The sequence below is a fragment of the Suncus etruscus genome, chromosome 3, assembly GCF_024139225.1.
Source record: "Suncus etruscus isolate mSunEtr1 chromosome 3, mSunEtr1.pri.cur, whole genome shotgun sequence".
Taxonomy (NCBI): Eukaryota; Metazoa; Chordata; class Mammalia; order Eulipotyphla; family Soricidae; genus Suncus; species Suncus etruscus.
In genome coordinates, this window is record NC_064850.1 from 127722997 (window position 1) to 127736317 (window position 13321).

A 13321-nucleotide genomic window follows, 5' to 3' on the forward strand; every position below is an offset into this window, starting at 1 on the left:
CATTCGCATCCTCTACCCACTGTGTCTGGAAAGCAAAGAGGCAGCTCAGAAGCCGGAGTGGGGTTTCTAGGTAACCTAGCAATACCACTTGTTGGCATCCAGAATCCAATGCTGTTCCTTCAGAAAGAAGTTGGCAGTGCTGTGGTTATTGTTTGTTGGTCACTGGTGTCCACAGCCAGTAGCAGGAAGCTACTACCGAGTGCCCAGGGGCAGATGAGTGGGTGGGGAAAGGCCGAGTCAGTGGCTGAGTGCCCAGAGTCAGGAACCCTGCTCAGGAGCCTTTGAGGAATGTTGCGACACCATGTTGAAGTGAGTCCAGAGAGGATGGATTCTGCATGATCTTCCTTGTACGTGAGTCAAAAGAAACGCAGCAAGGTACAAAAACAGTGATCATGGAGTCTGAGCCCGTCTGTGAAAGTGTGTGCACATGTATACATGCATATGAGTAGGTGTATGTAAGTGTATGTGGTGGTGGGGCTCCCCATGACTTAGGTGCAGCACTTGTACCCATTAACCAAATGTATTTGCATGTGTGAGGCCCAGGTTAGAGTCCTGGCACCACCCCTCAAAAATAAAAATCAAATGCAAAATGTGTTTGTCTATCTTCAGAAAAGAACTTTTGAGCAAAACACGTGAACTTTGAAAGACTTTTATTGTGACATATAAAACCTTCAGAAACAATTTTTAAAATTCCAGTGAGTGTTAGCAATTCAACTGTTTTATGAAAGCACCACATTGAAAGGTCACATTCATGAGATCCTCTGACATATATACTAGTGAGGGCAACTGCTGGCGACTTGTAAGACTCAAACTCACTGCATTGGCGAACACTCTCTCTCTCTCTCTCTCTCACACACACACACACACACATACACACTGCACCACTGCACATGCAGCATCACAGGTGCTGCTTCTAGGGGAAGGATGCGGAGAGAAAATGTACTGCATGCCTGTACTCTCTGTACCGACTGAGGGATATAGAGCATTAGGCTAAAAATCATGATATAAAAATATCTCCTGTACTTGGGGACCTGGGGCAGTGATGCTGGGAGGGCTTTGGGGAGCATTCCTGGTGTGTGCTCAGGCATCACCCCTAATGGGGCTCCAGGGACTATGGGGGTGGTGAGGATCAGACCTGGGTTGGTGGCTGGCAAGGCCAGCACCCTCCCTGCTGTCTTCTGCCTAGTCTAGGTCCACTCAGTCTTTAAAATAGAGGGAGCTGCCTTTTTCCCCACAGGGCTCCTCTCAGTGAGTCTGGAAAGCTCGGTTGCACTGGGGTCTGTGGATTGGTGCCAACTTTATCCTGAAGGGCTTTTGCCCAAGAGCTGGGCATGCTGGCGGCCGAGCAGATACACTCTGGCTGGAACCTGTGGCCACAGGGGTGGTTCTGTGGAACAGACACTGACTCTGTGTGCCAGCAGCAACTCAGCGGGCAATGTATCAATACCCAAAGTGCCGTGAGAGACATAATGACCAGCTGTCCTGGGAATAGGCTGTGAAGGCATCTTAGGATGAGGACATATCCAGACCGGAACATGGACTGACATAAGGACAGAGGAACAGATCCTAGACAGCACAGGTTGCAGATGAGTCTGATTCCAAAGTACACAACCAAAACACACTGTCTGAGGACCTTGGAGGATCCAAGGCCAGCCACGACATCTCCCATCCGAAAACATCAGTGATAGCATCAGCCAATGTTTGCTGAGAAACAGACTTTTCAGGACAGGGGATCTCTGCGCCCACTGGTACTTCCATGAAAGGGAAGCAGGGAAGGAGCCAACTGAGAGGGCAAAGGACTAGGCCTAGGAAGCTGGGACTCACCTATCTCTAGGCACAAAGACTTCTAATTCCAATTTGTTTCTTATGAACTGAAAATCATAAGTATGGCAAAGGTTTGTAATTTTTTTCCTAACTAATACTTGGCAAAGTAGCAAAGGTTTGGTGTTTTTTCCCTAACTAGTATTTGGCAAAGTAGTAAGATTTAGTCAAGTCTTAAGCATCTAATTTGCATTCCAGCATTCATTTAAATTTTTTATCTTAGTTACTACAAGCACCTACTACAAAGCAGTCAGGATTATATTTTTTTCTTTCTTTTGGGCTACACCCAGTAGTGCTCAAAGTTTACTCATGGCTCTGCATTCAGGAGTCACTCCACATGGTACTCAGGGGGACCATACAGGATACCCGAGATCAAACCCAGGTTGGCTGCTTGCAAGGCAAGAGCTCTCCCATCACCAATCGAGATTTCTTAGAATTTCAAGTTAACACTGAATACATTGTATTTTCATGGCAGAAAATTAAAGATAAACTAAGATTTAATTAAAAAAAAGTTAAAAGAATTGATGAAATAAAATAAAAATCAACTGATTTGATCCTGGGCACCGCAGCAGTGTCAGGAATGATCCCTGAGCACCACTGGGTATGACCCCAAGTCTCCATCCCCACAAAACGGGGGAACTAAAAAAATAAAAGATAAAAGGTCAATAGCACACACACCAAGTTCAAATTTACCCTGGATCCAAAGGAAACAGAAAGAGCTTGCTTCCCAGATGAAGTCATCAGCAGAAGAACTCTTAAGGGTGTATAATACACACTGAGATTATCAGTCATACTGATAGCAAGTTCTCTCAGTTATACTAAAAACCCACAGGGTTTCTAGGAATAAATCTGTTTTAAACAATCACTCATAATTTGAAATGCAAAGTCTTCATCCAAAGCAACAGCAGACTAGATGCATACATTCTCGTATGGATCCTGGGAACACACGTGATCCTCATAAACAGGGACCAAACACATTTCATCCGAATATTGGCTTCTCGTTTCACCAGTACACTGCGAAGGCAGCAGCTGCTCTGGAACAGGAACCCTGAACTCAGGGTGGCAGTGGGGGCATCCATGGGGCCTGGCTGGGTGGCCGTCACTGGGCGTACTTCTGGAGGAAGCGGTCAAAGGCATCATAGATAGCACGTCTGCAGGGAGATACAGAGGATGTGTGGCTGTGAGTGAGCAGCTAAGCTTACTGACAGCCAGGCCAGGCCTCGTGCCCGGGCTGGCACCAGTTCCTGTTCGTCCTCACTGTCTGGAGACCCCAGAACTGCCTGGGGGCATCTCAGAAGTATCTTTCTCCAGGTCTTAGAATTTATATAATACACAAGTAAAATAAAGGCAAAATAGAAAAAAAGCTGCTTCCTTTTTGCCATATATATATATATATATATATATATATATATATATATATATATATATATATATATATATATATATGATTCTAGGCTGGGGAGCCAGGCTCCAGTTGGTGCCCCATACTACATTGAGGGCAGGGCTCTGTCCTGAGGGCCATGCCCAGGCCGGGCTCCAAATCAAAACAATCCCACAAAGCCAGACATGGAGAGAAGCTGGGAAAACGCAGGGTACAGAAATGCATGTCCTGTGCTCAAGATTTCTCCATGTCCCAGCAAACTCAGTCCAGCAGTTGCCAACAATAACCCTAGTGTTTTGTTTCACATTTAAGACATAAAGTGCGGGCTGCTCTCCCCCCAGCTACAGGATCTCCCTGTCCTCCTGAGCGCACCAAGACCCCAGTCTGGATGTCCCAGCAGGGAGGCCCAAGGTGCACGTGCTTGCCTGAAGAGCCCCTGCTTGAAGAGGTAGGCACTGATGTGGCCCCCATCCAGGTATCGGACCTCACAGCCCGGCCAGATCTCCTGCAGGCTTCGAACGCCTGACCGTGGGATGTACGCGTCTTCCTTGGCCTGGACCACGATGATGAGGCTTGGATCCACGGGGACTAGGCAGAGGGCAGGGGGGTAAGAAGTGGGTGGGAGAAGTATCAGAGACACTGATGGTTGAGGGAGGGAGGTTGGGAAGCCACGGTGCCGCCACACTGAGGTCTTGGCAGACAGCAAGGGGATCCTGTGGGAAAGACTTGCCTACTGTGCTCTTTTTGGGATCACTCTAGGAAATGACTGGCTGTGCAGGACAAGGAGTCTGGTCTGGCCTGGGAAATAGAGCTGCTTGGCCAGGGTGAATCGGGGACACCTGGGCCATACCCAGTGCTGGTGAGAAGGTGGTCATCAAGGCTTGAACCCAGGGTTCCTCTGAGCTCTCCTCAGCCCCGGAGCATGTACTTAAGCAAAGTAACAATATAGGGCCAGGAGTGAGAGCACAGCAGGGAGGGTGTTTGACTTGCTCGCAGCAGACTCAGGTTGGATCCCTGGTTTCCCATATGGCCCCAAGTATGCCAGGAGCATTCCCTGAGCAAGGCTGAGTGGCCCAAAAATCAAAACCAGAAACAAAGTCACAAACAATGGCAGCTTTGTTTCCTGCTAGAACACGACCCTGGTGCGGACTCGCCTGTGGTTCTGGAGGCTGACCAGGACTGGACACATGGAAGGCACAGATTCGCTCTACTGCCAGCCACCATCACAGCCCCATGGAACAGCCCTGAGTAATATTTCTCACTGGGCCTGAGTGAGGGCACAGTGAGCAGGGCACTGGCCTTGCATGAGGCTGTCTGAATTCCATCTCTGGTATCCTTTATTGTTTCTCAAGCACTGCTAGGAGGGATCCCCAGGCATACGGCCAGAAATAAGTCCTGAGCACTGCTGGGCATGACCACAAAGGAAAAAATTTCTCATCAGCAGCAATTCAATTCTGTTTTCATTTCTGAGAATACTTGGGGTGTGTCCCTATGGTGCCTGAATACCCTGTGGGGGATGGAGGCTGGGCCAATAGGACGTGCGATCCCAGTGTGGACAGACAAGGCCAGGCCGCCCTGTGCAGGACCCGTGGTCCCTTGTTGAGTGGGGGGAGGGGGCCCGGAAGCACCTGAGAAGTTGCCCACATGGGTGCATTCATCCATGACGCCCTTCATGAAGATTAGAGGCTCCTTCAGACGCGGCCGCCGCCTTCGCTTTGTGCCCAGGAGGTGGAGAAGCCCTGGCCGGTGGTCTTGGAGAGTCTGAGTGAGACTCTCTGGCCCAGAGCTATCCTGCAGCAGGAGCCCATTTGAGGGGGATGAGACGGGTGTGTGTCCAGACTCAGGGCATCCTGTGGGGTTTGAGCCCATTGTGTCCAGACTTAAAGCCTGGGGAACCAGGCCCAGGCCAGCAAACTGGTCTGTGTTGCTTGAGGCCACCTCCGCTTGGCCTGTTTTGAAGGAATCGGCCTGGGTAGGAGAGATAAGAGGAACCTCTCAGCTCCGGAGTCTACTGGCCCCTCTCAGCCCATCTGCAGAAGCCAACGGCTTCTCCAGGACAGATTAGAAACCACTCCTTCAGGGCTCAGGTGCTTCTATTTATTATGGGCTACAAGTGAATAAAAAAGTTCAAAATCATGATGAAAGGAACCAAAGAAGCTGAAGAGATAGCACAGTAAAGAGGGTGTTTGTCTTGCACTCAGCTGACCCGGTTTCGATCCCCAGCGTCACATATGGTGCCCCGAGACTGCCAGAAGTGATTTCTGAGCATAAAGTCAGTAATAACCACTAAATATGGCCCAAAACCCAAAAACTGAAAAAAAAAATCAGAGGGGCCAAAGCTAGTAAGTACAATGGGTGAGGTGTTTGCCTTGCATAGGGCTGACCCAGATTCCATTCCCAGCATCCTATATGATCACCTGAAAACTGCCAGAAGTGATCTCTAAGCTCAGAGGAGCAATGCTGATGCTGGATATGGCCCAAAATCTAAAACCCAAAACCATCACAGCACATTGACCTAAAGGTAAGAAATGCTGAGTGCAGGGGAAAGCACCTTCACCCCTCAACTCTCTCTGAGGCCAGGGAGGAATCCTTAAAGGAAAAATGGTGCTTTTTAGTTGAACCAAGGACCAGTGAGAGAGGACAGCAGGTAGGGCACAGTAGCTGAGCATGTGGTCATTCTGGTAGGAATCCATGACATCCCAGATGGTCCCCTGAGCCCACCAGTACAGAGCCAAGTGTAAAGACGGCCAGATCTGGCCCCCAAACAAAACAAGCAAACAATGCCCAAAGCCCTCTACAATCCCTCTTGTTCTACTCACCCCGCAGTATTCGAGCATGTGGATGATCTCCTCCTCGTAAACCGTCTGCGTGTAATACTGCTTCTCCAGCTCCCGCCAGTTGATGGACTTGCTGAGGACGCCCTGGGACAGGAGGGCCCAATCAGACCCTTATCCAGACATAGGGTGAGCTCTGAGCAGAAAAGGCACTCTACCCGAGTTCTGACTCGGTTAACCCTCAGGGTCCCCTGAACTCTGCCAGGAATGACCCCTGAGCACAGCTGGGTATGGCTCAAAAACTCAAGAAACAAGAACACAAAGGAGCCCGAAAGGACAGAGAGGTCCCTCCTGTCTCCGTCCCTCCTCCTTGCTCCTTCTCCCCACCCCCCACCAGCTTTCCTTCTTCCCTTCTCTCCTTTCCTTTTTTCCCATTGTCCTAATTTTTAGAGGCATAAGCAGAGCGGGGTCTGTGCAGATGCCTCATCTCCCATGCGCTTTCTTTGGGGAGCTGGACACAGGTTGAGGGATGGGCTCTGCTCAACAGTCGTGAGCTCTGGCAGTCCTGGGCACAGGATACCAGCCGTGGCTAACACACCAACACTGCATGACGCACCGTGGTAAAAACCCCAGATGCAGTGGACCAGGACAGGCAAGGGACCAGCGGCATGGGCTTGGGCCAGTTGGACACGGCCAGGGACGCCATCTGCCAGGAAAGAGAGCACTGTGGTCAGAGCTGGGCCGAGGTAGGTAGGGGTGTGTGTGTGTGTGTGTGTGTGTGTGTGTGTGTGTGTGCTCGTGCTGGGCTGAGGTAGGGTTGTGTGTGTGTGTGTGTGTGTGTGTGTGTATGGGCAGAAGTAGGTGTGTGAGTGTGTGTGTGTGTGTGTGTGTATGTGCGTGCCAGAAAAGAGAGCACTGTGTGTGCTGGGCCGAGGTAGGTGTGTGTGTGTGTGTGTGTGTGTGTCTGTCTGTCTGTCTGTCAGGTCAACGTGTACCAGGGGAGGATCCTGAAAAGAGCTGAGCTACAGGCTGACTGTAAGCAGCTGGGAAACCGGGGTTGAGGGTAGGGTAGGGAAGCAGGAAGGCTGTGGGGGTGTGGGGCTCACTTACATGTCCGCCCATGGAGATGCCTGTCATGCCCAGCGGCCCATAGCCCTCCCTCTCCAGCCAGTGCAGCAGCGCGGCTGACTCGAGCACCAGGGCGCCTCCCATCACGAACAGATCCGACACGTTCCGCAGGCTGGACCTTCTGGCCTCCCACACGGGACAGAGAAGAGGGTCTCATGTAGCTACTGGGGGTGGGGTGGGGCACATACCTGCAGGGCTCCAGCTACTCCTGGTTTTGAGCTCAGGAGCAACCCCTGTGGGTATGTGGGACACAAGGCAAGTGGCTGAACCCCGGGGACTCCCCAGCTCTGCAGCAACATTTACTTTGACATTAATGGGGCTAGACACTGGCATATTTCCTTCCACCAGCTACTTAGTTAACTTGGACAAAAATCCTGCAACCTCAAGATATTGTTGTGGGGGACGGAGAAATAGCACAAAGATTGAGCATTTGCCTTGCATGTGGCCGACTGACATGCAGGACCCAGGACCCGGATTCTATTCCTGACATCCCATAGAACCCCCCCCTAAGCACCACCAGGAGGGTCCCCTGAGAGCAGAGCCAGAAATAACCTGACACAGCTGAGGTGGTCCCAAAACAAACAAAAAATTAAAGAAAGTCAAATCCCTGCAGGTCCATTTCTGCATTGTTCCAACACGAAGCTTGCACAGGGACATCATTCCACAAAGAGGGAATCTCTCTGCTGGCAAGAGAACGTGAGGACCAGAGTGATAGCACAGAGTGTAAGGTGTTTGCCTTGCACGTGGCAAACCTGGGTTGATTCACAGCATTCCATAGGGTCCCTGAGCCTGCCAGGAGCGATTTCTGAGTGCAGAACCAGGAATAACCCCTGAGCACCACCAGGTATGGCCCCAAAACAAAAAACAAACAAAAAGATATTGCAACTGGTGTTACAGTGCAATAATTGTAAGGATGTAAAGAATAAAAAGGCCAGAGAGAGCTCAGGAGCTGAATGTGAGGTCTACAGTGGGAGGTTTCCTTCTTGGCACTGTGGGTACCTGAGTACTACCAGGGATGGTGCCACTGGCATGAGAATGAAATACACGCAGCTTATATTCCTGAATCTGTAAATTGGTGCCTGACTTCACACACAGGATCTGTGCATGAAAACTGGGGACCTGTCTTCTCATGAGACAAGAGTGCAGCTAATCTCTGAGTATGAACATGTGCTGCACGCTCATCTCCACAGGTGTCTCTCCCAGAGGCTCACCAGCTCTCCACCTGCCTCCAGCCTACATTGCCCTCTACTCAGACAGGGGTCTGGGAGAGGGACCAGGGCATTGGTATTGGCCGAGCTCAGAAATAAATGGCTCTATTGTGTCAGGGTCAAACCAGGCCCCAGGGTGTAGCCCTGGGAACTATCTCTCTGGCTCCCTGGTGACCCCCCACAACCATACCCCACTGCCAGTCACTCCCCAGATTTCAGAACTGGGACTGCAGGCCCCCCCCCGCCAGCAAAGTCTGGGTAACAGGTAGCAAGGTGTGGGCCCCCACAAAAGTCACCCATTACTATTCACACCTGTGGGGTAGGAGGGGCCCAGAGCCAAAGTGCATGTCCTAGATTCAACACCAGCACCCCCAAACACAGGCAGAAACAAAAACCTGCCAAGTGTCTGGGAGAAATGCAACATGGGGACAGAAGATAGATACTTTATAAGCAGAGGCTGAGGGACAAGCCTGCAGAGGAGGGTACTGGGCTCAGCACTGGCCCCTGGTGCTCAGCTGGGCATTAAAATGCAAAGAGCTTGAAGGAAACTTTCCTTGAGGCCATTCACAACTTTGTAAAGTTCCCATCAGCCTGGGTAGCAGATTTACTGGGTAGAGATTTATGCAAAGGCTACAGACAAGCTTGGTTTTTCTGTTTGTTTTGTTTTTTGCTTTTTTTCAGGGCTCAAGGGAGCTCCAGGATGGGGATCACATGGGGTGTTGGGGATCAAACAGGTTACATGCAAGGCAAGCCTTCCCCTCCCCTCCTGCTGTCCTACCACTCAGCCCCACTATCAACAATTATTAACACTATTGAAAATGTGTTTCAGAGACATAGAAAGGGAAATTGTGGTTACTTACATCTGATCCTTGGGTTTCCTGCAGCCATTTACAAATGTGGGTCAAAGAGAAAGTTTTACAGTGGTTATACACTTGGTCATAACATGCGTTAACTTAAGCAATGACTTTTCTAGGGGCTTAAACTGGCTGTTGAGTTCTCTGGCTTTTCAACTTATTCTTTTTTTTTTTTTTTTTTTTTTTTTTTTTTTTGTGGTTTTTGGGTCACACCCGGCAGTGCTCAGGGGCCACTCCTGGCTCTATGCTCAGAAATTGCTCCTGGCAGGCACGGGGGACCATATGGGACGCCGGGATTCGAACTGATGACCTTCTGCATGAAAGGCAAACGCCTTACCTCCATGCTATCTCTCCGGCCCCATTCTTTCTTCTAAATACAGTTTTATTGAGAAAGGACTACATATACATTTCACCCACTTAAAGTATAGAATTCAACGTGTTTAACTTATTCATAGGGTTCTACAATCCTCAAAAATGAATTGCTTTGCTTTTCTGTTATCATTTATGCTTATCAGCGAATCCAGAAATACAGAAAAGCACATTGAAAAAGTATCTTCTGTGCAGACAGTTACTGTTCTTACTCAACCCTGAGATCTTTTTTTTAATATATATATATTTATTTATTTTGGTATTTGGGCCACACCGGTGACACTCAGGTTACTCCTGGCTCTGCACTTAGAAATCATTCCGGGGGGGCCGGAGAGATAGCATGGAGGTAAGGCATTTACCTTTCATGCAGAAGGTCATCGGTTCGAATCCCGGCGTCCCATATGGTCCCCCGTGCATGCCAGGAGCAATTTCTGAGCACAGAGCCAGGAAAAACCCCTGAGCATTGCCGGGTGTGACCCAAAAACCACAAAAAAAAAAAAAAAAAGAAATCATTCCGGGGGGCCTGGAGAGATAGCACAGCAGTGTTTGCCTTGCAAGCAGCTGATCCAGGACCAGAGGTGGTTGGTTCGAATCCTGGTGTCCCATATGGTCCCCCGTGCCTGCCAGGAGCTATTTCTGAGCAGACAGCCAGGAGTAACCCCTGAGCACTGCCGGGTGTGGCCCAAAAAACCAAAAAACCAGAAAAAAAAAAAAAAAAAAAAGAAATCATTCCGGGGCTGGTGAGGTGGTGCTAGAGGTAAGGTGTCTGCCTTTGCAAGCACTAGCCAAAGAAGGACCTCGGTTCGATCCCCCGATGTCCCATATGGTCCCCCCAAGCCAGGGGCAATTTCTGAGCACTTAGCCAGGAGTAACCCCTGAGCATCAAATGGGTGTGGCCTCCCTCCCCTCCCCCAAAAAAAGAAATCATTTCTGGCAAGGCTCAGGGAACCATATGGGATGCTGGGGCTCGAACCTGGGTCTGTCCAAGGTCCACTACATACAAGGCCAACACCCTACTGTTGAATAAAAGCTCTTGGGTGGGGCTGGATGGAGGTGGATGGAGAGATGGAGGGCAAGAACTCTTTCTTTTCCAGCCCAGGCCACATGTATGCCAGCCCCCTCCAGCCGGCAAGTCTGCAGGTTCAGGATAACGGCAGGGAGAAAATGGTCCACAGACAGCTTTATTCCAGGCCCTGGCCAACATGTGTGGCCTATCATAACCTTTTACGCTGGATCCTTATTCAGCCCTGACATCCAACCTTTTTCAGCCTGCTGCTTCTTTTCTCAATCTCCTCCTCCATCCTCAAGAAGAAGAGATTTGGAGGAGAGATGGAGAGAGATTCAGAAAGAGGCCACACATGTTGGCCAGGGCCTGGAATAAAGCTGATGTCTCTTGGAACCTGACTGCTTTTGAGTTTCCTCCCTGCTGCTATCCTGAACCTGCAGACCTGCTGGCTGGAGGGGATTGGAGACACGTGGCCCGGGCTGGAGAAGAAAGACCTTTTACCCTCCATCTCTCCATCCACCTCCATCCAAAGGCTGTGATATAACACCCTACCACTATGCTATTGCTCTGGCCCCTATCCCTAAGATCTTGGTGCTGGATATGGAATCTGGGCCTTGATAATGCCTATCTATGCATGCATGGGGTCAGCCCTGACCTTACCTTCATCTGTCTGTCCCCAGCCCTGCCTGTGTCCCAGCCTCTGTTCTCTCCCTCTTACACTGGTTTGCTGTGTCTGAGCATCTCTGCTTTCCCACAGCCCCGCAAAGCTGCTCCAGCCCATGAGCTCCTCAACAGTGACACCAAATACTGAGGGTGAAAGCATTGTGTCTAGCAGGCAGTTCTAGACGACACTAATACTTAGAATAATCTGAGGGTTAACTCCATTTTCCAATTAAAAAACAGAGGTGCTGGAAGGCTCTGAGGTCATTGAGACCAGGAGTAGGGCACAAAAGGGCTGGGATGGGTCTTGCAGGAAGGCAAGCACCTGCAGCTGTACCCCACACTAGCCTTCAGCTCCCGCGACCAAGCTAGACCAGGCCAGACTAAATGAGACCAGATTAGGCCATTCCAGACCAGGCCAGACCAAACCAGGCAGATCAGGCCAGGCCAGACCAGATCAGATCAGGTCAGACCAGACCAGGCCAGGCAGACCAGACCAGACCATGACAGGACAGGACAGACCAAACCAGACTTTGGAAGGTTCTGCTGAGCGCCAGCTTGGAGCCTCTCCTGCATCTTCATGCACCCCTTTCTCCAACTTGGGCAACCAAGGCAACTGGGCTCTGTGTTTCCTCGTCCACTGTCTGGGAAGGGGGCTGACCCTTCCACTCTCCTATGACTAGCAGTGTCTGACACTTTAACATTTTGTCTCTTCTTGTGGGGACAGTCTCACACCATCTTAAAGAACATTCTAGGGGATGGAGAGACAGGATAGCAGGGAAGGTGCTGGCCTTGAACTTGGTAGACCAGGGTTCGATCCCTGGCATCCCATATTGTCCCTGAGCACCGAGCGGGGAGTCAGCCCTGAGTACTCCCAGACACCTCCAAAAGAACTATTTTAGGGGCTAGAGAGATAGCACAGTGAGAAAGGTGTTGTCTATATGCCTGATCCAGGTTCGATCCCAGCTCCCAATAAGTACCCTGAGACTGCCAAGAGGGATCCCTGAGCACCATCGGGGTTGGCCCACAACCAGAACAGAACCAAAAGGATCTATTCTACAGCTCAATTCTACAGCCCACCAGGAAGCATCTCAACACAAATGTCCTCCAGAGCAGGCGTGGGACCAAGAGAAGTCATAGGCCCCAGAGGAATTTGAGAACCACCAGCCTACCTCCCTCACCTTTCCACTGTACCCTTCCTTCCACTTCACCCCTGCACTGCCCACTGCAGGGCCATTGCTTGGTCTACACTGTATGTTAAAGGCACCACTGTGCCCTTTCTCTGGGTCGTCTCACCTCTTAGCAGCCCTTGGAACTGTGCCCTGCATGCCCAGGTCCAGCACAGCCCAGACCAGCCCAGCCTGCAGCCGACCCTGCTCTGGCATCCCAGAAGGATATAATAGGGGTTCTCAAGCAGCAAAGAAGCCATCCCTGCCTCGCGGATCATGGGTCTTGCCATCAGCACCCGCCGCCGCCAGTAGTGCTGCCAAAAGAGGACAGGCTGTGAGAGGTGCCTGGGACATGCAGGTCCCAGAGGGCTCCAGGACCTCTGGGGGTCAAGGCAAGTGCCCCACCCTCTTGTTCCCCAGGAGGCCGTGGGGCTGCACTTACATGGTCTCCGGTGCCTGCCAGGTGAATGCACACGGGCCTGTGTTTGCTGCTCCATGAATTGGGCACGATGAACTGAAACCTGTTTTACACAGCACATGGTCAGTCAGTGTTCCCTAGAGCCCTCAGAAAGACCCTCCCTCCCCAGGCAGAGAAGAGCATACAGGTGTCTGTCTACACTAATGCTCTGGGCGGTGGGAGTTGGGGTGTTCAGGGCAGTGACAGCAGAATGAGTGGGTGAAGGCAAAGGGTTCTGGCCTGGGATCCCCTTGGGAGAACTCCAAAACACAGTGAAATGTTCGATATAAACACAGTATTTACCACCACTGCCTTCACCAGCTTCAGTACCACACTTATGAACAGCAGGACATACTTTGTTCTGGTTTTAGAGTCACATCTAGTGTGCTCAGGGGTTGGAGGTCACTCCTGGAAGTACCAGGGATGGGACCTGGGCCTCCTGCCTGCAAAACCATGACCGCTGGGTGCTGTGGGCCTCTGTCCTACATTCTTCT

General features: G+C 50.8%; 1 protein-coding gene across 1 annotated transcript; it reads right to left on the reverse strand.

Annotated features, from left to right (window-relative positions):
* Positions 1-2165: 2165 nt before the first annotated feature.
* Positions 2166-12891, reverse strand: ABHD18 (abhydrolase domain containing 18). Its single transcript, XM_049770111.1, has 9 exons — positions 12813-12891; positions 12498-12684; positions 9173-9190; positions 7087-7225; positions 6593-6682; positions 6022-6123; positions 4831-5170; positions 3628-3790; positions 2166-2972 (listed from the first exon to the last, which is right to left on the reverse strand). The coding sequence occupies exons 2-9, from the start codon at positions 12584-12586 to the stop codon at positions 2921-2923; spliced, it is 993 nt and encodes a 330-aa protein (XP_049626068.1). The 5' UTR covers positions 12587-12684; positions 12813-12891; the 3' UTR covers positions 2166-2920.
* Between the last annotated feature and the right edge of the window lie 430 nt (positions 12892-13321).

Coding starts and splice junctions, on each gene's coding strand:
- ABHD18 (XM_049770111.1), bottom strand. CDS start 12,586: ATGCCAGAGCAGGGTCGGCTGCAGGCTGGGCTGGTCTGGGCTGTGCTG. Junction 5,171..6,021: donor ACATGCTCGAATACTGCGGG/GTGAGTAGAACA, acceptor TCTCCTACCCAG/GCCGATTCCTTCAAAACAGG. Junction 3,791..4,830: donor CCATGTGGGCAACTTCTCAG/GTGCTTCCGGGC, acceptor CCCTCTGCCTAG/TCCCCGTGGATCCAAGCCTC.